Source organism: Geotrypetes seraphini, chromosome 4, assembly GCF_902459505.1.
Source record: "Geotrypetes seraphini chromosome 4, aGeoSer1.1, whole genome shotgun sequence".
In the NCBI taxonomy this organism is placed as follows: Eukaryota; Metazoa; Chordata; class Amphibia; order Gymnophiona; family Dermophiidae; genus Geotrypetes; species Geotrypetes seraphini.
The window spans coordinates 149,913,759-149,940,014 of NC_047087.1; the positions used below are offsets into that span (position 1 = coordinate 149,913,759).

Here is a 26,256-nt window from a genome sequence, read left to right on the forward strand (position 1 = left end):
ATACCGCAATATCCAAACAGTTCAGAGCGGTTTACAGAGGAAATGACTGTATACAGACAGCGATATTACAAAAAACTATTACATTAACATGGTAAGACTAATCAGTTTTTCCTGGAAGTATTTTAGAAGTACATCATGGTAGAAATGGAGTCAGAGAAATTTGTCAAAGAGGTAATTTTGAATGACTTTCTAAAAATTTGGTAAGAAAGAGCTCTTGAGATAAAGTTATATTTGCCTACTTGGAATGATGATCTTCTATCGAGGAATATACAGTACTCCCCTGAAATTCGTGGGGGTTCCATTCCAGGAACACCCACGAATTTTGAAAAACCGTGAATGTGCTTTAGGGGCTGATTGAAGGCAGAAGAGGGCAGCTGGGCCGCCGGCGGTTGCTGAAAATCATTCTCAGTATTTTCTGACTAGATAGCGTGTCAAAAGCAGCTCCTGATTGGTGTAGTCTGACTTTAGTACCAGGAAGAGGCAGTCGGAAAATACTGCAAATTACTGAATCTGCGATTCATGAACCGTGAAGTCGTGGGAGTTTACTGTATTCTGAATGTCTACTATTAAATCTCTATCTACTTCTTCCGTCTGTGAAGGAGGCCTGTAAGAACATAAGAACATAGGAATTGCCGCTGCTGGGTCAGACCAGTGGTCCATCGTGCCCAGCAGTCCGCTCATGCGGCGGCCCTTAGATCAAAGATCAGTGCTCTAGCCTTACCTGCGTATGTTCTGGTTCAGCAGGAACTTGTCTAACTTTATCTTGAATCCCTGGAGGGTGTTTTCCCCTATAACAGCCTCCTGAAGAGAGTTCCAGATTTCTACCACTCTCTGGGTGAAGAAGAACTTTCTTACGCTTGTACGGAATCTATCCTTTTTAACTTTAGAAAGTGCCCTCTCATTCTCTCTACCTTGGAGAGGGTGAACAACCTGTCTTTATTTACTAAGTCTATTCCCTTCATTATCTTGAATGTTTCAATCATGTCCCCTCACAGTCTCCTTTTTCAAGGGAGAAGAGGCCCAGTTTCTCTAATCTCTCAACCCCTCCAGCCCATTTTAGTCACTCTTATCTGGACCCTTTCGAATAGTACTGTGTCCTTCTTCATGTATGGTGACCAGTGCTGGACGCAGTATTCCAGGTGAGGGCATACCGTGGCCCAGTACAGCGGCATGATAACCTTCTCTGATCTGTTCGTGATCCCCTTCTTAATCATTCCTAGCATTCTCTTTGTCCTTTTCGCCGCCGCTGCACATTATGTGGACGGCATCATTGACTTGTCAACTTGTACTCCCAAGTCTCTTTCCTGGGGGGTCTCTCCAAGTACTGCACCGGACATCCTGTATTCGTGTATAAGATTTTGTTACTGACATGCATCACCTTACATTTATCCACATTAAACCTCATTTGCTATGTCACGGCCCATTTCTCGAGCGCGTTTATGTCACGTTGCAGGTCTTCGCAATCCTTCTGCGTCTTCACTACTCTGAATAACTTTGAATCATCTGCAAATTTAATCACCTCACTTGTCGTACCAATTTCCAGGTCCAAGCACCGAACTCTGCGGCACTCCACTGGTGACGGTTTTCCAGTCCGAGTATTGTCCATTTATCCCCATTCTCTGTTTCCTATCCACCAGCCAGTTTTTAATCCACGCGAGTATTTCACCCTCGATACCATGGCTCGCAATTTTTTAAAGTAGTCATTCATGCGGAACCTTGTCGAATGCCTTCTGAAAATCCAGATATACATGTCTATCTGCCTGTTTACTCCCTCGAAGAAGTGTAGCAAGTTCGTCAAGCAAGATCTTCCTTTACTGAAGCCGTGCTGGCTGGTCCTCATCAGACTGTGTCCATCAAGGCGATGAATGATGCAGTCATTTATCAGCGCCTCTACCATCTTTACCGGTTTGTAGTTTCCCGGATCTCCCCTCGAACCTTTCTTGAAGATCAACGTAACATTTGTCACTTTCCAGGCTTCTGGAATCCTTCCTGTTTTGATCGACAGATTGGCTATTAGTTGAAGCAGTTCAGCTATAGCCCCTTTCAGTTCCTTGATTACCCTCAGATGGATGCCATCTGGTCCCGGGAATTTATCATTTTTAAGCCTATCAATTTGCCTGCATACCTCTTCTAGACTGACCATCAACGCTGTCAGTTTCCTGTCTTTGTTTCCTGCGTATATCCTGTCAGCTTCTGGAATGTTGTGTATATCCTCTTCAGTAAATAAAGACGCAGAAAATGTGCTCAGTTTGTCAGCGATGGCTTTGTCTTCCTTTAGCACTCCCTTTATTCCATGGTCATCCAACGGCCCTACCGCTTCCTTCGCAGGTCGTTTCCCATTAATTTATCAACAGAATGGTTTGAAGTTTTTTGTCTCCTTAGCTATTTTTTCCTCTTAGTCTCTTTTGGCCCCTCTTACAGCCTTATGGCACCTGCTTTGATGTTATTTGTGCTTTTTCCAGTTTTCGTCCGTTTTTTACCTTTTGCATTTCTTAAAAGATGTCTTGTCTCTGTTCACTTCCTTCACCGCTACAGTGAGCCACACCAGTTCCTTGTTCTTTTTCATCTTGGATCCCTTGTTGATACGTGGTATATATAGATTTTGCACCTCAATCAGGTACCCTCCAGTTTAGTCTTTAAAAATTCTTTTGAATTCACTTTGGTGCATTTTTTAAAAATGTGTTTAAGAATATATTATTATAAGCATTTGAAGTCCGTTTGGACTTATATGTATTGTTTGTACTTACAGAAATCCAACCCTCTGGTGCTGTCTCTCAATAATTTTGAGCTAAACTTTTGATTCCCTGAAGAAGTGATCGAAACGTGGCACGTCAGAACCAGCAAATAGATAAGCACATCATGTTTCTAAATCTTTTCAGAGAAAAGAATAATATAGCGATTAATATTTCTGAGTCTTGTTATAAGCATAAGCTGTCAAATGTGGAAGGTCATGCAATGATTGGGTGGTAAGGTGCTTGGGGGCTTGACCGCCGTTTGCTCCTTCAGGTCTCTGAGCATAAACCTTCTATATTTAAAGCTTTCTGTATTTAAAGCTTTTTATAAGCATTTAAGTATATGCTTTATGTTTGAGGGAAGTACATTTGTCTTTTGGTACATATTGGAGTTTGACTTCTGTCCTAAAGTGTCTTTGGATAGTTTTCCCCATTTTAGATTTTTGAACGATGGATGCAGGGCAGATAATGAAAAAGGAGAAAAAAACTAGTCAATGGATAAGAAGGCCCTGGAAACACAGATAAGAGCACAGACAGAAAGAAATGCAACTAGAGACTGGGAAAAGATGATTAGAAAAATAAAATCACCAGGCAACAAAGGTAGGAAAAATGATTTTATTTTCAATACAGTGACTAATATGTGTCAGTTTTGAGAATTTATATCTGCTGTGTATATTGTGTTTATATGAAAAACGAATGGAAGAAATTGCATTACAATTAGCAATGAGGGCGGGGTCTGGGGCAGAGTTTGGGTGGTTAGTGGTTGGGGGTACTCAGTTGTTAGACTTAGGTCTCCTTTTAGGAAGGCGCGTTAGGGCCTTAACGCGCATGCTAAAATGCTGTGCGCGCTAGCTGCTACCGCCTCTTGAGCAGGCAGTAGTTTTTTGGCTAGCGCACACTAATCCAGTGCGTGTGCTAAAAACGCTAGCACACCTTTGTAAAAGGAGCCCTTAGGGGGTATTTGGTTTGAAGAAGTTGAGAAACACTGCTTTAGAGGATCTAGAATTTCTGTCTGTCAGGGACTCAGGTATAGCCTGTACACAGGCTATATCAACTATGGCCTTTAACATAAAGGAGCTGCTCCTTAAATGGTAGTGTACTAAGAGTGGCTTTTGAGGGAGAATCCCCTGACCACAGTCTAATCCACAGCATTCTCCGTGCAGAGATGAAGTACGACGAAAGCTTGCTCATAACCTGGAAAACAATGATAAAAAAGGTCAGGGGATCTTGACGCAGCTTGGAGTGATAGGCTCTGGTAATGAAGAATGCTACTGCAGCTGATGCCGCAGAGCCAAAAAGACTTTTGAGCACAAAATATATTCTGCTGTCTTCGATGTCCTGGAACACCATCCCACCCTCATTGGGTGCTTGGTAACCTGCGCCAACTTTGGAGGAGCAAAGCACTAGTGAAAAATATCAGTCATCAGATAAAGCTTAGCCATAGCCATGGTCACCTGCAGAGGCCCTTTCGGAACATCCCAGTGATACGTAAGCATCTGGGCGATGTGTGGCTGGTCTGGAAAACAAGAAGACTGTGGATTTGCTCTACTCATAAGAGAGGAATGTCTAATTTTAATTCCTGCAGGGACTCCAAAATCATTCCTACTTGTGCAGAGGACTTAAACAGTCTGCGCACAGTGGAATCTTTTCAAAGATCCTGAGCATCCCCCAGATCTGGGTCCTGCAACCCTAAGGCTGCAGTATCATCAACCATAACACAAGTACTTGTCAGGAGTCTTGGTCATCTGAGTCGCCTGTGGGTGGAACATCCCCTGCTTTTGCATGGCTCTTCTGATGGGGACCTGTGCTTGTGGGCTGAGAAGTTCCCAGCACCTACAGGGCCTCTGAAGGATTTATGGGATCTTTATTAAGCAAATAAGCCTGAAATAACATATTAATAAATTCAGATGGCAATCTTTGTCCCTGAGGATCAGAGGAACTCTGTGGGCTCTGTTTCAAGGATTTGCATGGCTTCTGCACTGAATAGCGGCTGCGCTTTGCTGGAGACCTGCTGGTACTGCTTCCCAGCTCTATTTTTGACTTTTTGGGACATTCCTCTGTTGGTCTGTGATACTGACGCCCCTGAGGGAACAGAGGGAGCTATAGGAATTGCCATCACACCCCTCACATGTCATGTGGAACACTGATGACCCTCAGATTGTCACCCGCCACAAACAGGGTATTAATTTGAAGAAACTAGCTTTGGGAAGTTCATCCCATCTGTTTTCTTGGCAAAATGAGGTGTTTTGAGCAGATAAAAGTTTTTAAATTAAAATTGGGAAATCCAAGATGGCCATGGCGGCAGTGATTTTGGCACCAAAGACAGCTACACAGATTAAAATTAGCAATTTTAGGATTTTTGGGATCGGGGGTCCAGTACTAACCCTAGAAACCTTCAAAAATCAAATTTAAAGATCCCCCTCCCCCAAACGATCTCTCAGGCTGTCAGCCTGCTACTCACTTTCAGCCTGCTACTCACATGCTGTGTGCTAGGAGCTGTGTGATGCTGAAACAGCTTACAGAGAGATCTCTGCCTCAAGAAATCTGGAAGACGGGACCATCTGTGTCTTCTAATTGTCTCTCGGGCTGACATGCTGGCCAGAGACCTCGACACCTACCGGATCCTACACACACAATATGAGGGGAGGATGCAGTCTGCCCCATCCTGGACACACTGCCAAGGAGCTGTGCAGTCTACTAGTGGATGAACTTGGGGTGAGCTATGCTCCCAAGGGAATGATCCGTGAGCCCTGAAACGCAGAATGCAGGCTGTTTAAGTGGGTGCACTGGAAAGCAGTCACCCCTTGGAAGTAGACTCTATTCCTGAGAGTCTGCAATCTTCCGCAGCCAGACCTGTCCCCCAAGGGGATCCTTTGCAGTACAAAAATAAATCACACAAAATTGAAGGAAAAATACTTTGGTTAAAGAAAAAATAAACACAAGCAGAAAAGACTAGCTCCTACTGTCTTGCTTGTAGGAAGACAACTTTTTGTTCATTCTCTTACCTTTAGATTGCCCTCCAACTTTCAGTTATGCTAATAAGGCTTCCTACAAGAGATCTCACAAGATGGGATTGACTACCCACTTGTTCAGGAATTGAGTGGGATTGTACAAGAAACTACTTTTCAGATTTTCTTCCATATTCTTTTGATATCTGTTACACACACTTTAATTTACTACATGCTTTTGTTGATTTATTCCAATCTATATATCATATCCCTATAAACTAGTGTGGAAAATACAACACATCATATATAACACTAAAAAAGACAAACATATTATAATAAAAATAAACACCCACTTTAAAAGAAAGCAAAATCTAAATGAAAATATCTAGGTTAGGGTAAGATATATTGAAGTGTATTGCCACTTCATCGTTTACTAACGGTTTTAATGCACATTAATGAATAAATCCCATTACATAAAATGGGATCTACGGTAAATAATGTGGAATAATTAATGCATGTTATGTGCAGTAATGTGATAGCACCTTTTAGTTAGGGTTACCAGATTTTACGATTGTAAAATCCAGACATATGGCCCCGCCCCAAGGCCCACCCAATTCTATCCAGCCCTGGCCTGTTCCACCCAAATCATACCCCATTCTGCCCCAGCCCTGTCCCCCCGAACCTCTTTTCCTCAAACTTGGAGCTGCGTAAGGAGGGCCTCTGAGCATGCGCAGATGAAATATGATGATGTCATAGAATGAGCACATGCATATGACATTACCGCATTGCATGCTCAAATTTCAAGTTTTTATTAAAATTAGATTGTCACATATCAAATTTCTAAGCGAGTTTACAATTAAAATGTAAAGGGGGAAAAATAAAAATGCCAAAACAGTACAAATATTTTAAAAAGAAGATAAAACATCTTTAACTCAATAGCGTACTTAATATTGAACAGACTCAACAAGATTAACAAGAAATATAATTGTAAATAGGATAGAAAAACATTTAAGGAATGAACAAAAGGAGGGTAAACGCTGCTTATTGTTTCTTTGGATAGATTGAGAGATGGAGTGAAAAAGGATTAGATATTAAAAGCTTCTTTGTACAGATGGCTCTTAAGAAGGCCTTTGAAGCGGTCTAGGTTATTTTCTTCCCTCACAAGCATGGGGAGAGTGTTCCAAAGCTGAGGGGCAACCACAGAAAAGATGTCTTGACGTTTGGTGCCATAAGTAGTTTGCGGTCTGAAGATCTGAGAAGGCGGGACGGCAGATGCCCTCCAGATGCGGCCCAGAGCTCAAAGCTTTTCAAAACTTGGACATAGTATTGGGTTTTAAGAAGTCATTTGGACACCTGGACAGTCCTCTAAAAAGAGGAAATGTCCAGGTAAATCTGGACATCTGGTAACCCTACTTTTAGTAAATCTAAACCCATGTGTAGCCCCTGGCCTCCTATGATACCCTGTGGCCAGTTATGTACACAGGAGGTAGGTCAGAAGACACGACCAGGTAAAGGAGAGTAAAAAGTACATTCAGGGTTCTGGGACTCCGATCCACAGAGCTATATGCATAGAGGTAAGGTTACCAGATGTCCGGGAAAACCTGGACATGTTCTTTTTTAGAGGACCGTCCGGGTTCCCGGACAGACTTTATAAAACCTAGCAGTTTGTCCAGGTTTTGGAAAGCCACGAGCTCCAGCCGCGTCTGGAGAGCCTTCAATAAGCATATGCGGATGATGTCACAAGCATCTGTGCATGCTGGAGGCCCTCCAGACGCAACGGAGGTCAGAAAAAAAGAGATGTGGCTTTTGGGAGGGGGTTAGAGTTGGAACAGGGCGGGGCTGGAGGAGGAACAGGGTGGGTTGGAGGTAGAATGGTGTGGGGCCATGTGTCCTGGTTAGAGAATGACACGGGGAAAAAATCTGTCCCCGTCCCCGCCCCGTCCCCGGTCCACCATTCTCTGCACCGCCCCGGCACTGCCTTTCCCTTCACCGCCCCGTCACTGTCATTGCCATCCCATTCACCGCCTCGTCACCGTCCCCGCAGCATCCATATAAGCCTTAGTACTGTAATATTTAGCTAATTCATTTCTTATAAATCAAAGTTCCTGCTGTTGAACTAGAGAAAGAGATGTTCAGCTGGCAGGGCTTTGTTTATACATTTTTATCAACACAACTAATATACTACCGTACTTTATCCTAAAGCAAAAAAATAAATAAATAAATAAATAGAATTCTTTTTTCTACCTTTGTTGTCTGGTTTCTGCTTTCCACATCTTCTCATTCAATTCCTTCCATCCACTGTGTGTCTTCTCTCTGCGTCTTCCATTTGCTGTTACTGTGCCTCTCCCTTCACTCCCCCAATTGGTCTAGCACCCATCTTCTTCCCTCCGCTCCCCCATAGTCTGGCATCTGTCTTCTTCCCTTCCAGCATCTTCTCCCAGAGTGTCTTCCACATTTCCCTTCAGGATCTGTTCCTCTCCACCCTCCTTCAATGTCTGTTCTATTCCTTTCCATCACCACCCTTCCCTCCCTCCTTTACCATCTGTTCCTTTCTACCACCCTTCAGCTCCTCTCGTGTGGCCTATCTATCTACCTTCCTCCCTCTTATTTTCGTGGAACATTACAATGTAATTTGTGCAAGCCACTGGAGCCTGCGAACTCGGTCCCTGTCCCATCCCCACAAACCATCTCATTTCTGTGCTCCTATTTTCCCCATTTCTAATATCTCCCCTATGTATCTGCCATTGCCCCCCCCTGTGTCCATATACCATTCCCATGGCATGTCCCCTTTATGTGTCTGTCCCTATGCCCCATGCACATAATTTCCCCTCTTTGTGTTACCTTCCTGTGTCCAGATTTCCCCTATCTTCCTCTTCCATACCAGTGTGTCTCTTCTTTTCAACCCCATCTAGCTTCTTTCCCTCTTTCTTCCCCTCCCCTGCTTCCAGCATCTGGCTCACCTGCCTGTCCTCCCCTTTCTTTCCTGCTGTGGGTTTTTCTTTCCCTCTTCATCCCCTTGGCCCAGAATCCTTTTCCCTTTCACTCCCTCCTTACAGTGTGAGCGCGGTCCCCGCAGCCCCAACCTGCCTGCCCGCCCGCCCGATCGATCGTAGAGTTTAGCCAGCTCCCTCCCTTCACCTCACCTTAGTTTGCAGGCTTTCTTTTTCGGCGACCTGCGCACACGCGGCTGCTCAGTGTTCAATCTTCTGCTCTGCTGCAACTTCCTGTTTCCGGTTGCGTCAGAGCAGAAGATTGAACACTGAGCAGCCGCGCGTGCGCGGCTCTTTGAAAGCGTGCGGGTTGCCGAAAAATAAAGCCTGCAAACTAAGGTGAGGTGAAGGGAGGGAGCTGGCTAAACGCTACGATCGATCGGGCAGGCAGGGGCTGCGGGGACCACGCGGTCCTTGATGCCTCACTGTGGAGACAAGACCATTCACCGCTCCACGGGGCGGTGAATGGCCTTGTCCCTGTCCCCGCAACGACTGCAATTTTTCATTCCCCGTTTCGGCGGGTTACCCGCGGCTAGCCACGGGTAACCGCCATCGTGTCATTCTCTAGTCCTGGTTTCTACTTCTTTAATATGGTAACCCTACATAAAGGTAGCCAGCTACTTAGAGAAATTGTCTGGCAGCTCCCCCAAAACTATTAACCAGTGAGAGACAAACTGTTTCTCCTTACTCCGAACTGCTTGCATTTCCTTCTCACACCAACTCCCTTCTGTCTTTTCTCTATATATTCTCTATACTGTTTATCAGGCTGAAAAAACTCTCTTTCAAAAGAGCCAATAGTAGCTTTCTGCTCTTGGCAGTGGGAGGAGTCCACACATGATAGCCTCCCCATTGCTATGACTTCAGAGGCCTGTTTGCTGAATTTCTGTATTAAAAACAGATTCAGTGAACACAGGAATCCCCCTCTTCATTGCACTTTGAAAGATGCAGTGATCATGGGAATCCCCCCTCCTCACACATATATCCAGCATCATAGAACTGATTATGTCATTTTGTTCAATAGACTGTCACAAGATAGTTCATTCTTCCAGAATGATCTCAAAATAGAAGAACATCCCAGTACCAACTACCTCTTTTTTACAAGGTGGGAAGAGCCAGGGTCTTCAGTTTTTTTCTGAAGATCAAATACTTATTCGGCAATTAGAGCTCCAGTAAGAGAATGTTCCTTAAACAGAAGCCATAATTATAAATGTTCAGACATTGAATCTAATGAATGGATAAAATTACTGTAATTGCCTCCTCTAAAAACTGCAGTTAATGTCCTGAAAAATCTCAAATAAATAAGCAAGGTCAATTCCTCTCAAACCCCAAAGGCAATATACAGAACTTTGAACTTAACCCAGGCTGAAACAGTATGGTAAAAGTGTTAATTCTTGCTTTTCTTGGGTATATCCATTATTGCTCTTGGTGTCATAGTTGACACTAATTGAAATTTGAAAGGCACTTTCAGAGATAATCCCATTATAACTGGCTAGCTACAAGAAAGACAATGAGGGCCAGATTCTCTATGTGACGCTGCTTAGAAAAGTGGCGCCAATCACATTTCAATCAAGTGACAACGCCATTTAGAGATTCACAGCCATGTCATAAGCAGGCACCAGAAATGTAGGTCAGGGTTTTACAGGCCTACATTTCCGATCCCTACTTTCAATGAGAATCACGACCATAGAGGTACCTATATCCACTTCCAGTGTAAATCATGCCTACTTTAAACATAGGTGCTGGTAGATACCTCTAAGAATGGGAGTTGGACGCTGTTGTTTGTAACACCTACATTTTTTAAAAAAATTAGATTTTAATAATTGGTTTGAAACATGGTCACTTACCACGTTGTTTATCACCAATTAAAACAATTAAGTTAGGCAGCAGCTGGGCGCCTACTTCCACCCAACTTTCTATACAGTTTTGAGAATTTGGGCCTCAGTGTTTTGAAAACAGTCAATGTGAAATTAAATTTCAAAAGAATATTTCTTGGTACTTGTTTGGAAATGTTCTAGATTAAGTATGGATTCTTCAACCACATCTAAGTTTTGAGACTTGGTAACTAGAGCACAAGTGATATACTTCACCATGATGATGTATGCTTTTTTTCACAATTGAGCTTCTTGGCCTTGTTTACCAATGTTTGTTAATGCAAATTAATGTACATTAGTGCATATTAATGCAATCTAATACTCATTATTTAACACAAGCCCCATTATTTTTGATTAGAGCTATCTATTAACCCCTTATTCGAAATACTATGACCAAAGTTGCATGCACCAATGTGTATTGCCAATTTGCACATGCAACTTAATTGATTAACAAACAAATCAGCATTGAAAATTGCCAATTAACAAGTAATTATTTGCACCAATTGGCATGATTTAGAATTTACGCATACAACTTTTTAAGCATATACTAGAAAGTGGTACATGTAAATTCTATTGTGCAGATCTCATAAGGGGCATGGCCAGGGGAGGGGCATGAGCCGGTCATGGGTATTTCTAAAAGCTAGGCCCACTGTTATAAAATACACCCAATCCACACACAATTTAGATACAGGCATTTATGTCTGGTTTCATTGGAATAAATGGACGCACCTAAATGTTAGTTTTGAAAATGGGTGCTACACGTCTATAAACCATACCTAACTCCAGAAGTGGTTTATAGAATAGTACCAAGCGCAAATTTTTTCAGCACCATTTTTTTAGTCAACAAATATAGAATATGGTTCTAAGTGCATAACTCATGTGTGTTAATGCACGTTGGTAAATGAGGCCTTAATTTGCTGTTCAATATCCAGTTAGTTATTTCTAATAGGCAAGAAATAAGAGTTCAACTTCCTTCTCAGTGTCACCTTCAGCCAGAAATACCAAATAGATATCTTGACACCTTATGATCCTATGACACCATATTTCTCAATAGCTCTCCCCATTGGTACAAAAAGACATATGTATACACACTCAAAACTGTTAATTCTATTTTATAGCAGAAGAATGTTAAAGAAAAATATATTAAATCACATTTGGAGAACAGTAGAGAATTCTATTATAAATGTAAATGAAGGAATTTACTTCTTAATAAATGAAAGCATGCAAAGCTCCTTTTCTTGGAAAGTATAAAGAACAGTGGCTTGAAATGGAATGGAATTCAAATCCAGTTCACTAGAATCACATACTTGGACCTGAACAATCATTTATGCTTAAGTGATACCTCAACATCCAGAATACTCTGTTTCTAGTATACAATGCGTAAGAACTAGGAGATGAAAAATGCATTGAAAAAAAGCTCATATACATGGTAAGCATCATCAGTTTTCATCATCTATAAATTTGGCAAAATTTTATCTCTTCTTGTATGACATGCAAAATGTTGAGAAAATGTAAAAAAAATGCTTTCATATTCTAAGTATTTGTAATTCAGCAAAGCACAAATGCTGCTAATTAGATTCCTTCTCAGGCTAAAAGTAACTATGAATATATTTTAAAAACCAATTGAGAAATTGTAAGTAAAGAAAATAAATTCCCTTGTGGAAGCCAAGGGCCAGTTGTAATGGTTATTTTTTTTTATTTATTTATATATTTATGAGAAGAAAGATCTTGACCACTCATTGGGCACTCACCGTAGTTTCATCTTCATGAAGAACCTGGTCATAACCACTCAGCGCAACACAAAAAATGATTGCTGTGACATCTTCAAAGCAGTGGATCCACTTCTTACGTTCTGACCTCTGGCCTCCCACATCGAACAGCCTGATTAAAGAAAGTAAACCTTGTGAATCATTTTACTAAAACTTAATATACTCTGACATACATATTCAAATCAGTTGTTTTCAACAGCAATAAAAATGCAATAATTGCACCCAACAATCCTGGTGCCCGTTTCTTTAGGCATGTCCGCAATCAAATCTTATCTTTCGGGGACGTGCCTATGCTTGTTGGGGGTGATTTCAATGAGGTCTTTGACCACCGGCTTGACCGCTCCTCAGGAGTGAGTAGAGAGACATCTAAGACTCTTATGGTTCCTGCTTTGTTAGCTAATCCTCTAAACCTGGTTGATGTCTGGCGAGTGTTACATCCCCTGGAGCAAGATTATTCCCATCTTCCCCGGGCACAAGCTACTCTTTCCCGCATTGACCTTATTTTGATCTCTCATTCTCTGCTTCCGGAGGTTAGGGGGGTGGATATGGGACCTATTGAGAATTTGGATCATGCTTGGGTACAGCTCTCTTGGGGTTAGGAAGCTTTGGGTGCCTGCGGGAGAGGCTGGCGGTTTCCGTGCTATTTACATAAAGATGCTCGCTTTCAGGAATATTTGCTCTGTAGGTGGAAGGAATATGAATCTTATAATCAGGCCTACCGTAAGGATCCAATTCTTTTCTGGGAGGCTGCTAAGGCAGTACTGAGGGGAGATGTAATGGCTTATGTAGCGCATCAAAAGCGAGTGCGGAGATCTGCAATTTTACAGTTGGACCACAAAGTTTCTAGCTTACGGCAACGTTTTGGAGCTTTAGGGGAGTTGTCTCTTAAGGGGCAGTTACTGACGGCCCCACAGGAGTTAAATGAACTCTTACATCAAGGTGCTCTTAAGGCTTCGGCATATTATAAGTTTCAATTATATAGGTTCACCAATAAAAATGGTTGCTTGTTGGCTTGGATGCCACTCCCCGGACGGACCGAATGGGAATCACCCTTTAAAAGACTCCCAGGGGTCTAAGGATCTGTGTGAAATCATGGGACAGTTCATGGGAGCCCTTTATGCAGCGCCAGATACTGAGGGGATGGAAGGAGCAATATATTTGAACAGTTTGGATTTGCCATGCTTGAATTGCCATGACTGTGATTCTATAGAGTTGTCCATCACCGCAGAGGAGGTAGAGTGGGGTATTAAGAGTGGCCCTCTGGGAGAGGTGTGCGGAGTTTTATAAATTGTTAGTGGAAGAGATAGCACCTTTGCTAGCAGAGATTTTTAATCTGGGGGTGGCTAAGGGTTTTTTGCTATGGTATCTTAATACGGCACAGATTATGGTGCTGCCAAAACCAGGGAAGGATCCGACATTGCCCGAGTCTTTTAGGTCAATCTCGTTGTTGAATTTTGAAGCTAAGCTCATGGCAAAGGTTTTGGCTAATAGATTGGCGAGTGTTCTTCCTTCTCTGGCGTCGGAGCAGCATGTGGGCTTTGTGAGGGCCCGCCCAGTATTTAAGAATATTTGCTGGACACTATTGGTATTGGAAAAGGCGAAGGCTGACGGGACTCCATTTTTGCTCATCAGTTTTGATGCTGCCAAGGCCTTCGATCGGGTGCAGTGGAGATATTTATTTGCGGTGCTTCAGGTGTACGGGGTGGGGCCATTTTTTAATAATGCAATTAGAGCGTTATATGGTGGCACGGCTGCCGGGGTCTGAATTAATGGGATTAGCTCGGTCTTGTTTCCTATTCGTAGGGGGACGAGGCAGGGTTCTGTCTCCATTGCTTTTTGTTCTGTCTTTGGATCCCTAGATTTGGGAAATACAGGCAAATGTTGAGATCAGTGGTTTGCCCTTGGGGGCTCGACATTTTAAAATTGCGGCATTCGCGGATAACCTTTTTTTTTTCTGTCTGACCCTCAGCGGTCGCTGCCGATTCTCCTGGAGAGTTTATCGGAATATGGTGACTTCTCGGGATTTGCTTTGAATTTTGACAAATCTGAGGCCTTGGCTTCTTCCACATCTGTGCGGGGTATTTGGGGTGCAGATTTCCCTTTGAAATGAGCGGAGGGTTCCTTTCATTACCTTGGCATCCAGTTAACTATGGATGTGGCGAGTCTTTACTGAATTAATATTGATAAATTGTTGTCTGACACGCGTTCCAAATTGGAGCAATGGAAGGGCTTACCTTTATCTTTGATGGGCCAAATCCATCTTTACCACATGATCCTGTTTCCCAAGTGGCTTTATGTTCTTCAGACGATTCCAGTTTATTTGTTGAAGAAAGATGTTCTCGCCCTTAGTTCTATGTTATCTCGGTTCTTTTGGGGAGGAAGGTGGCCTAGGCTTCAGTGGGCGAATATGGGGGGCATTGGGCTCGGGGTGGATTGGGTTGGGTGTTCCTGACCTTCGGATATACAATCAGGCCTGTATTCTTCTCCATATTTCCGATTGGGTGTTGGATACAGCTCTTTACATGGATGTGCCTTTTGAAAGAGATTATGTCTATCCTTATCATTTGCTGTACCTTCTGCATGCTAACCTTCAAGATGTCTCTCAGCCTTCCCGGGGTAGTGTGTTGTTCCAACCCCTTTGGGAAGTATGGAAACAAGTTCTACCTTATTGGGGGCAGGACTCGCATCTTAATGTGTTTATGCCTTTGATGGGTAATGCCACATTCCCTCTGGGGCTTACACCTTCGGTATTTAGCCAGTAGAGAAGTAAGGGCATATTTCAATTATGTCATATTCTGAATGAGGATGGTACTTTACTCTCTTATGAAGACTTTGGATAATCACCTTGGGCTGCTCCTGTATTCTTGTGGTTGGGAGGGGGAAGAAGAGAACGGAGAACGGGGTTGATGAATGGTGGGGGGTTGGATTGGGACGGGGGTTCGGGGTACGGTTGGGGCTGGGGTTTGTATTTGAATTATTTTGTCTTGGTTGAATTTTATACACTGTTCCTGCTTTGAAAAAAAAGATTTTCAAATAAAAAAATGCAATGCTTTCTTTGAGGGGTGGTAGGTAGGGCTTGTAAGAGTATGTGTACTAGGTAGTAGATAACTGAGTATGGGTACCAGTTTCCTAAAGCTCATCACATAGGCAATGCTGTGGAACAGCATGGTTATCTGCTTCTGCTTCTTGCTCAGCTAGCTGCTTTGTCAAGAACATATTGCAATGGAAGCCATTTGTTACCCACATATGACCAGATAGGACTGAACAAGTTTAGTTTAATTTATTTGATATACCATAAATATAAAAATAAAAATTTTAAATCTAAGCAATTTACATCATGTTTCTGGCACTATGGCAAAATTGCTGAGTCAAGGTCATGCAGTATCCTGCAAAGATGATCTCACCTTTCTGGGACTTTCCTAAACCTTCCAGATAGTGGAAAAAACAAAGCCTTCTCCACACTATATAAGCAAGGCTGCACATCAGGATTGGAGCTAGCTGCTGTAACATCAAACTTAGAGGATGCCATCTACACTGTTCATCTCAATGTCATGAATCACCTGCCTCCCACTGTTCACACACCTTTCCAAGAGACTTTGCTGCTGAATGGTAAAGCATCTGTTATTACTACAGGGTGGTATTTGCAGTCTATCTTCAGGCTTAGCAAGGGCTAGTGTGTGCTTCATCTAATTACCTGTGTGACAAACCGGCTGGATCCTCAAGGTTAGTCACAGAGAATTATAGGAAGATATACAAACCCTGGTGCAGAAGGGCTGACCAAGTCAGGATCCTGGGGAGTAGATCAGCTGACTATCCTGTAGAAAGCGAGGAAGAAATGGAAATAGAACAAAAAAGCTGTAACTTTCCTGATGCAGTCCTAAAGCCAGGCAAGAAAGGTCTGCCTTGCTATTATCCAGTGCCTATTAGGCAGGTGGCAGATCAGCAGGGTGCCCAGAAAGAAACGATTCAAGCAGAGGGAAGGAAACTCTCCTCCCTGCAGCTACAGGGGAGTGGTTTCTTCCCACAGCTTAAACTGAGGCTCTGTAGAGAGCTAAGGAGGTCGGAGGAGGGGCTGGGCTGGAGAGTCCCAGGAAGACAAGCTGTGCAGGGACAGAGAGCCCTACCTGAGGAACAGCCTGGGATGGCAGTCTGACTGGGATATGATAGAAGAGCCAATGGTGAACTCTGCCCTGGAACCCAGTGGTATTGAGCCCATGTAAACAGAGGAAAGTAATGCTCCAGGTGAATGCCAACCTGAACCCATGGAGCAGCATAACCCTGTGAGTTTTAAGGGAATGTTTTTGTTCTTTCCTTATTGTTCCTCCATGGCTTGCTTTGAGGGATGAATGCATGTTTAGGACAGAGACTGTAAGATTAAAAGGGGCAAAGTTTACTGTCCGTATAGCACCAGTGCAGATCTCAGTGCCTGAGTGTATCTCAGCTTAGCTAAACAACGAGGAGCAGGAAGAACAGCTGAAGAACTGTGGTGTCAGGTTACCAGCTGCAGTTCTGTGTAAAGCAATTAAGGCTGCCTGCTTGAGCAGTCTTGAGGGAGAATGCTGAATTGAAGATTGCTCCGTTGCACTGTGGAAACTCAGGTTACTCCTACTGCATAAGTTCAGTTAGCCAGTTGCACTGAACAAGAATAAACTGGCTGCCAATATCTAACTCTGGTGAAGGGGACTGTTGGGACTATGTTGTATGCTGTGCTAAAGTCCAGAGCAAAGAAGTTTGAGAAAGTTATTTTGTATTCCTGTGAATGTAAAAAGTACCTGATGGGCATGGGAGTGCTGTGAGCAAGGCTTTAATAAAAGCTCAGTATTTCATCTTGAACCCTCCTGACTGTTGGTTTTCCTTAGGAACCCGCACAGAAGTTGTGCTAGTGAGCAAATCCAGGTATCCCAGTGGAAAGGTTTCCCCTACTTCAAAGGAGGCTCATGCCAGTAGTGGAGCGCATGTTGCTGCCTGGCTACCTAAAACAGCTTGGCCAAAGCATAGGTGGTGACACCTGGCAGATAAGAATATGTGCTGTTCATTCATCCAAGCTGCATAATGAAGATTAGGTTTCTTACCTCTGCTAATCTCCCTCCCCTTTGTGCTACCTTCCCGGGTTTCCTGTCCTGCTCAGTTAGTAGAAAAGCCATGTAGACCTATGACAACAGGAAACAGAAGAAAAGAAAGAGAGGGCGCGGGAACTCCCACTACCAGTCAATTCTGCTCAAGAAATCATTATACTAAACTAAACTAAACTAAGCCTTAGGTTTATATACCGCATCTTCTCCACTGAAGTGGAGCTCGACACGGTTTACAGAGTTTAAAAAATATGGGAAGAGAGAAGAGAAAGAGTTTACAAAGCATAAAAAGAGGGGATGTAATCAGGAGAAGAGATTATTATATACGAAAAACTACGGCCAAAAAAGGCCAACTGGAATCAAACACAATGTAAACATTATAAAACTACAAAACATAGGAAATTTGTGGAACGTAGACATAGTCCGAAGATCAGAAGGGGCATCCCCCCTGGGAACCCCACCAGCCCTTAAACCTTACAAAGGGGAATACGTATGTAATTCTTAGTGAGGCTGATGAAAGACAGAAATGCATCTTACCAGTTACTGAAGAGGCGACCTGCGAATCGGACAAAACAGATGGGCGGGAATTCAGCCTCCAGAGGAGATTTACAAGAAGGAAGATTAGCAGAGGTAAGAAACCTAATCTTTCATTCTTGTACAATCCCTCTGGAGGCTGAATTAGAGGGACATATCAAAGCAGTCCCAAATCTCGGGGGGGGGGGGGGCCTGATGAGCCCGCCGTGAGAACAGAAGTGCCAAAGGCCATAACACCCTTAGCTGCCACATCAAGCCTGTGAAACCTGGAAAAGGTATGAAGGGAAGCCCACGTGCCCACCCGACAAATCTCCACATGAGATTCAGCCCACGAGGAAGCCATTCCTCTGGTAGAGTGAGCCTTCACCCCAAGGGGAGGCTTCTTCCCTGCCGCCACTTAGGCTGCGGAAATGGCCGCACGTAACCAACGCAAGATGGTTGCCTTGGAAGCAGGCCGACCCCAGTGCTCGGGGCCCACCAGGACAACCAGATGGACCGACAGACGGATGTCGTTAGGGGCCTCTAGGTATCTGAAAAGGAGACGCCGCACATCCAGTTACTGCAAAACACTGTCCTTAGACAAGGAACAAAGGCTGGCAGCCGAACATCCTGGTTGACGTGGAAAGAGGAAACCACTTTCGGATGAAAAGAATGGCACCGTCCTCAAAATCACTGATGTGAAGAAAAGGATCTCTGCACGACAAAGCCTGAAGCTCTGACACTCTCCGCGCCAATGTGACCGCCACAAAGAAGACGGTCCTAATGGTAAGAACCTTCAGAGAGATCCCATCCAGGGGTTCAAAGGGCAGATGAGTCAGGGAGCATAGAACCAAATTCAGGTTCCAGGACGGGCAAGGCAGTCGCAAGGGAGACCGCAGAATCGGACATCTGGGTGAGAAGTCAGAGAATCCCTGAACATAGAGAGACCCAAACAGGAGAGTCCCGCACTCTGAACATGTAGAGAAGAGATTGCCAGACTCTTTCTGAAGCCATCCTGCAGGAAGTCCAGAACATGAGCCACTGACGGTACCAAAGGATCCACCTGAAGCCCCGCACACCAAGCCTGAAAACACCCACTCCCTCCCCTGTGCCTACCTCAACATTCGCTCCATCAGAAATAAAGCCCAACTAGTACAGGACTGGCTAACTGAATCCTAACTCGACATAGTATTCCTAACTGAAACCTGGCTCATTTCTGACAAGTGAAGTCAGTTTACTTTTTGATCATCTCTGACAATGACATAATTATCCATGACATCCTTCCTAGGGGCTACAAGATCATTCACCTCTCCAGAAACTTCAAAAGAGGTGGTAGAATAGCCATCATCTTTAAAGACCACTTTCACTTCCAGGTCATTGAACATATAAGAACATAAGAACATAAGAAGCGCCATCTCCGGATCAGACCTTCGGTCCATCAAGTCCGGCGATCCGCACACGCGGAGGCCCTGCCAGGTATACACCTGGTTTATTTTATAGCCAACCATACTTTATATGCCTCTCTCAAGGAGATATGCATCTAGTTTGCTTTTGAAGCCTAGGACTGTCGATTCTGCAATAATCTCCCCTGGGAGAGTATTCCAGATGCCAACCACTCTCTGTGTGAAGCAGAACTTTCTGACATTAGTCCTGAACTTGTCCCCCCTTAGCTTCATTTCATGTCCTCTTGTCCGTGTCAAATTGGACAATGTAAATAATCTTCTCTGCTCTATTTTGTCGATTCCTTTCAGTATTTTGAAGGTTTCGATCATATCCCCACGCAGTCTCCTTTTCTCAAGGGAGAACAATCCCAGTGTTTTAAGTCGATCCTCATATACCAGTTTCTCCATACCCTTCACTAGTTTGGTTGCTCGTCTCTGCACCCTCTCCAGCAGTTTTATATCCTTCTTTAGGTAGGATATAAAACCTTGGAGTAGTTGACTCCAAATCAACTGAAGATCTAGAAATTCTCATCTGCAACCTAACGAAACACGACCTGACAGCCAACCTTAACACCACCCTGTTCTATATCCCGCCCAACAGATGGAGTTATGCTAGTGAAGACTTCTCCAAATTCCTCCTACTAAACACTTCCAAAGACAAACACAACTTACTACTTGGTGGCATCAACCTCCACCTAGAGCTACAAGACAACTCAATGGTCAAAGAATTACTCTCCTTCTTAACATCTCTAGGATTCACCATCCCCCCCATGACAACCACCCACCAGAAAGGCCACCATCTAGACCTAATTTCCTTCTCATCCAAAGACCCTCACGCCTCGCTCATCAGCCTACCAGATGTAACCTGGACTGACACCATCTGGTCGGACCACCTAAGGGCTAACTTTCAAATACTATGGAGCAATCCACACCCCCACACACCCATAAAACATAGAAAGGATAGCCCAACAACAACCTTCAGATCCTCCCTTAACCCTACAGAATTCTGTTTTCACTTTGATCTTCTATCCAACCCAATAGATTTCAACACCAACTAGATCACCCTCAGCAATCTGATCCTAGACAAAATCGCTCCACTAAAGAAAGGCAAAAAAAAAGACATCATATAATCGACAGGTGATATGACATGGAACTAACCATAGCACTAACCATAGAAAAAACCATAGCATGCCAACTCGAAAGAATCTGGAACAAGACAAAGGAGGAAGAGGATAAAGCAATATGGAGATCCAAAATCCATGAGTACAAAAGACTCACTAAGGAAAAACGATGTACCTTCTACTCCAACAAAATAGGATCCTCCACTACCAACAGCAAAGAACTTTTCAGATTAATCAACTCACTATTTGAAACTGATCACCACAAAAGATCCTCCTCCACACAACTACCGACCGCTGAGAACTTTGCATGTTATTTCATGTCAAAAGTTCTCAATCTCTGGACCTCCTTCCAAAATACATTATCTAGCTCCTCCTCAACTACCACACACACACACACTAACTCAATCCTGGTAGACAGGAACTGGAGCTATTTTGAGCCCCCTAACTGGTTCCAATTTCTCAAGCTAATATATCAAAACCTTCTGCCGCCTAGACAATTGTCCGCCCACCATCATGAGAGCAGTCCCCATCCCCTTCAAGGCCATGCTCTTTGACTGGATCTCTCATCTAAACGGCAAACGGTGAATTCCCAACCCATCTTGGCCACATCCTCATCTCGCCCATTGTTAAGATTCGCAAAGACTCCATATAAACAACATCCAATTACAAACCAGTAGACAACATCCCCTTCTTCACCAAATTGATGAAAGGTCTGATCAACACTGCCTTGATGAACTACCTGGATAAATTCTCAATACAAAAGGTTTGGGCAGACAAGCAGGAGGCAGGAGAAGAAGATTACAGGGGAGGAAAGCAGGCAAATGTGAGAGAGAGAAGAGGGGGATAAAGAGCAAAAGGAAGCAGAGAGAGAGAGCAAGGGGCAGCAGCGAGAGCTAGCTCCGCCCACCCCCTGACATCATCCATCGGAGCTCCCCCTTAAAAGAGGAGAAGCCAATGGTGAACTAAAGGCTCGGGCAGATGAGCAGGAGGCAGGAGAAGGAGATTACAGCAGAGGAAAGCAGGCAAACGCAAGAGAGAGAAGAGGGGGAGAAAGAGCAGAATGAAGCAGAGAGAGAGCAAAGGGCAGCAGCAGTGAGTTCGCTCCGCTTACCTCCATCATCCACCGGAGCTCCCCCTTAAAAGGGGAGGAGCCAACGGTGAACTAAAGGCTCGGGTAGACAAGCAGGAGCCAGGAGAAGGAGATTACAGGGGAGGAAAGCAGGCAAACATGAGAGAGAGAAGAGGGGGAGAAAGAGAAGAAATCAGAGAGAGAGAGCAAGGGGCAGTGGCAAGAGTTAGTGTTACCCACCCCGACATAATCTACTGGAGCTCCCCCTTAAAAGGGGAGGAGCCAATGGCGCTTAGCTGTTCGGCATGCATCAAAGGCAAGCGTTAAAGGCGCTCACCTTAGCGAGACTGCCTTTGCAAAGGGCCTTAAGAAGGGGCGAGTCACTACACGAAGAGCAGGACAACTGCAGCACACACAGAAGACAACTGCAGCAAACACAGTATCACCAAGGACGCTGCATAGGAAACAGGGAGAAGGCACTTCAGACAGCAGACCGGCAAGCGGAAAGCAATGGAAGCAGTAGACAGAAACAGGAATTTGAGCTGCCCAGTTTTCTGAATCGTCTGCCATATGTATGACTACCTGCCCTCTGGGAGGTGGTCTTATGTATGCACTCAATGCGAGGAACTGGAGAGCCTAAAGAAACAAGTCAGCCTCCTGAAAGGAAGAATACTGGAACAAGAAGCACTTCGAGCAGTGGAGGAGGAGGACAGAGAGGCAGAGAACATCAAGACAGAGGAGACCATTGAGGAAGAAGACCGTTGGATGATCAAAAAATAAAGGGAGTGCTAAAGGAGGACAAAGCCATTGTCGATAAACTGAACACATTTTTTGTGTCTGTATTTACCAAAGAGGATATCCACAACATACTGGAACCCGACAGGCTATATGCTGGAGATGAAGACGGGAAACTGACAAGGTTGACGGTCAGTCTAGAAGAAGTATGCAGGCAGATTGATAGGCTTAAGAGCGACAAATCCCCAGGACCGGATGGCATCCATCCGAGGGTCATTAAGGAACTGAAAGGGACTATAGCTGAACTGCTTCAACTAATAGCCAATCTATCAATCAAATTGAGAAAGATTTCGGAAGATTGGAAGGTGGCAAATGTTACGCTGATCTTCAAAAAAGGTTCGAGGGAAGATCCGGGAAATTACAGACCGGTGAGTCTGGCGTCGGTACCGGGAAGATGGTAAAGGCGCTGATATAAGACCGCATCATTGATCACCTTGACGGACACGATCTGATGAGAATCAGTCAGCACCGCTTCCTCAAAGGATGATCTTGCTTGACGAACTTGCTGCACTTCTTCGAGGGAGTAACCAGGCAGATAGACAAGGGTGACCCAGTCAACATTATATATCTAGATTTTCAGAAGGCATTCGACAAGGTTCCGCATGAACGACTACTTCGGAAAATTGAGAGCTATGGAATAGAGGATGAAATACTCATGTGGATTAAAAACTGACTAGCGGATAGGAAACAGAGAGTGAGGGTAAATGGACAATACTCGGACTGGAAGAAAGTCACCAGTGGGGTGCCGCAGGGCTGGGTGCTTGGACCCGTGCTCTTCAGCATATTCATAAACAATCTGAAAATGGGTATGAGTGAGGTGATTAAATTTGCAGACAATACGAAGTTATTCAGAGTAGTGAAGACACAGGGGGATTGTGAAGATCTGCAACGCGACATAACCACACTCGAGAAATGGGCAGCGACATGGCAAATGAGGTTAAACGTGGATAAGTGTAAGGTAATGCATGTCAGTATCAAAAATCCCATACACGAATACAAGATGTCTGTGGCGGTACTTGGAGAGACCCCTCATGAAAGAGACTTGGGAGTACTGGTCTTCAAGTCAATGAAGCCATCTGCGCAATGTGTGGCGGCGGTGAAAAGAGCGAACAGAATGCTAGGAATGATTAAAAAGGGGATCACGAACAGATCAGAGAAGGTTATCATGCCACTGTACGGGCCATGGTACGCTCCACCTGGAATACTGCGTCCAGCACTGGTCGCCATACATGAAGAAGGACATACTACTACTAGTACTACTCGACAGGGTCTAGAGAAGAGCCACTAAAATGCTTAAGGGGCTGGAGTTGCCGTACAGTATGAGATTAGAGAAACTGGGCCTCTTCTCCCTTGAAAAGAGGAGACTGAGAGGGGACATGATCGAAACATTCAAGATAATGAAGGGAATAGATTTAGTAGATAAAGACAAGTTGTTCACCCTCTTCAAGGTGGAGAGAACGAGAGGGCACTCTAAAGTTAAAAGGAGATAGATTCCGTACAAAATTAAGGAAGTTCTTCTTCACCCAGAGAGTGGTAGAAAACCGGAATGCTCTTCTGGAGGCTGTTATAGGGGAAAACACCCTCCAGGGATTCAAGACAAAGTTAGACAAGTTCCTGCTAAACCAGAACTTACGCAGGTAAGGCTAGTCTCAGTTAGGGCACTGGTCTTTGACCCAGCAGTGGCAATTCTTATGTTCTTATGTTCTTCATGAATACCAATCAGGATTCCGCTCACATCACAGCACCGAAACAGCCCTAGCTTCCATCATAGATCACATCACACAACTACTCAGCTCAGGGAAACACGTACTAATTCTCCCATTCTGGATTATTGTAACATCATTTATTTGGGATCTTCCCAAAAGATTTTAAGAAGACTGAAAATAGTTCAGAATTCTGCGGTTCGATTAATATTTGGTCTGAAGAAGAACGACCACATTAGTCCATATTATCGATTATTGCTTTGGCTAACTTTGGAAGCAAGAATACTATTTAAGTTTTCTTGTATTTGTTTTAAGCTGATTTCAGGAGAGTCTCCAATTTATTTGTTCCCTCACTTTGAATTTTATAGACCATCATAGAAACATAGAAACATAGAAACATAGAAATAGACGGCAGATAAGGGCCACGGCCCATCAAGTCTGCCCACCGCAATGACCCTTCCCCACCTAACTCAGTGAATAGATCCCACGTATCTATCCCATTTGGCCTTAAAATCAGGCACGCTGCTGGCCTCAGTGACCTGAAGTGGAAGATTATTCCAGCGGTCAACCACTCTCTCAGTGAAAAAGAATTTCCTGGTGTCACTGTGCAGTTTCCCTCCCCTGATTTTCCACGGGTGCCCCCTGGTTGCCGTGGGACCCATGAGAAGGAAGATATCTTCTTCCACTTCGATGCGACCCGTGAGATACTTGAACGTCTCTATCATGTCTCCCCTCTCTCTGCGTTCCTCGAGTGAGTAGAGCTGTAACTTATCCAGCCTTTCCTCGTAAGGGAGATCCTTGAGCCCAGCGATCATCCGGGTTGCCATTCTCTGCACCGACTCTAGTCTCAGCTCATCTTTTCGGTAATGCGGCCTCCAAAATTGCACACAGTACTCCAGGTGTGGTCTCACCATGGATCTATACAATGGCATAATGACTTCAGGCTTACGGCTGACGAAACTCCTGCGTATGCAACCTATGATTTGCCTTGCTTTGGAGGAAGCTTGCTCCACTTGATTGGCAGCCTTCATGTCCTCACTGACGATCACCCCTAGGTCACGCTCTGCATTAGTTCTTGTTAGGATCTCGCCATTTAGGGTGTAAGTCAAGGATTACAAGAAGCTCAAGCTTATTTACCTATCCTAAACCAAATGGTGTCATATATAAGACATTTTTTGAAAGGACCTTAGCATTTCAGGTAGGCAGACTTCAATGTTGGCTCTTTGAATGTCTTCATCAAGCCACGACTTACCGTTCTATTCAAAAATTAGTAAAGTCTGCTTTGTTTGACAAATTTATCACATAATTAGGTCTTTTTAACATTGTAATTATTTTACTACTTTTAATCCTGGTTTCTTTTTAAATCTTATGACATGTATGTACTTCGCTCATTGTTCAGTTTCTTACAGTGCAAACCGCCTAGAACTCTTGGGTAATGGCAGTATAGAAGAATAAATTTATTATTATTATTAATTCAACCTTAGCAGGGCCTTCGACCTGATGGACCACGACATCCTACTCAACTGTCTAGATGCCATAGGTATCTCAGGCCACGTACTCAACTGGTTTACAGGCTTCCTAAAAAACCGATCCTACCAAGTCATCAGCGAGCAAACCTACTCCCAAGCTTGGACAATCCCTGTGGTGTCCCCCAAGGCTCCCCTTTATCCCCCACCCTATTCAACCTATACATGTCCTCCCTAGGCCAGGAAATATCCAAACTGAACCTTCAATCATACATCTACACTGATGACATCACAATTATCACCCCCATCTCTATACTGTCAACCAAAATCAGGCACTTCCTCTCATCCATCATCAACCAAGTAGAACAATGGTCAACAAACTTCAAACTAAAGCTAAACCCGGAAAAGACCAAGATATTTATGGCCTCCCCAACAAACCAACCAACCGAATCTATTATCAACCTAAATGGAAGAAACTTCCCAATTAACCCTACCATCAAAATCCTGGGAGTCACCCTAGTTCAGCAACTGACACTAGAAGCCCATACCAACATCCTAATTAAAAAATGTTTCCACTTACTATGGAAACTACGCAACCTAAAATCATACTTTGATTTCACTTCATTCAGACTGCTGGTCCAGTCCCTGGTCCTAAGCTCAATGGACTACTGCAACATAATCTACCTAGGATCTCACAAAAAAACATCAAGAAACTGAGACTTATCCAGAACACAGCCGTTTGATTAATATTTGTCTTGAAAAAAT

General features: G+C 43.9%; 1 protein-coding gene across 5 annotated transcripts in view; it reads right to left on the reverse strand.

Moving 5' to 3' along the window:
- The window catches only part of GNAO1 (G protein subunit alpha o1), a 1,237,229-nt gene that overhangs the window by 422,046 nt on the left and 788,927 nt on the right, over positions 1-26,256 (reverse strand). For all 5 annotated transcript variants that reach the window (XR_004539356.1, XM_033943713.1, XM_033943712.1 and 2 more), the window contains exon 6: positions 12,293-12,422. Coding sequence is in view for 4 of the 5 variants with exons in the window: in XM_033943713.1 (XP_033799604.1) it covers positions 12,293-12,422 (130 nt within the window). In the remaining variant the exon portion in view is untranslated. The remainder of the gene's footprint in view (positions 1-12,292; positions 12,423-26,256) is intronic.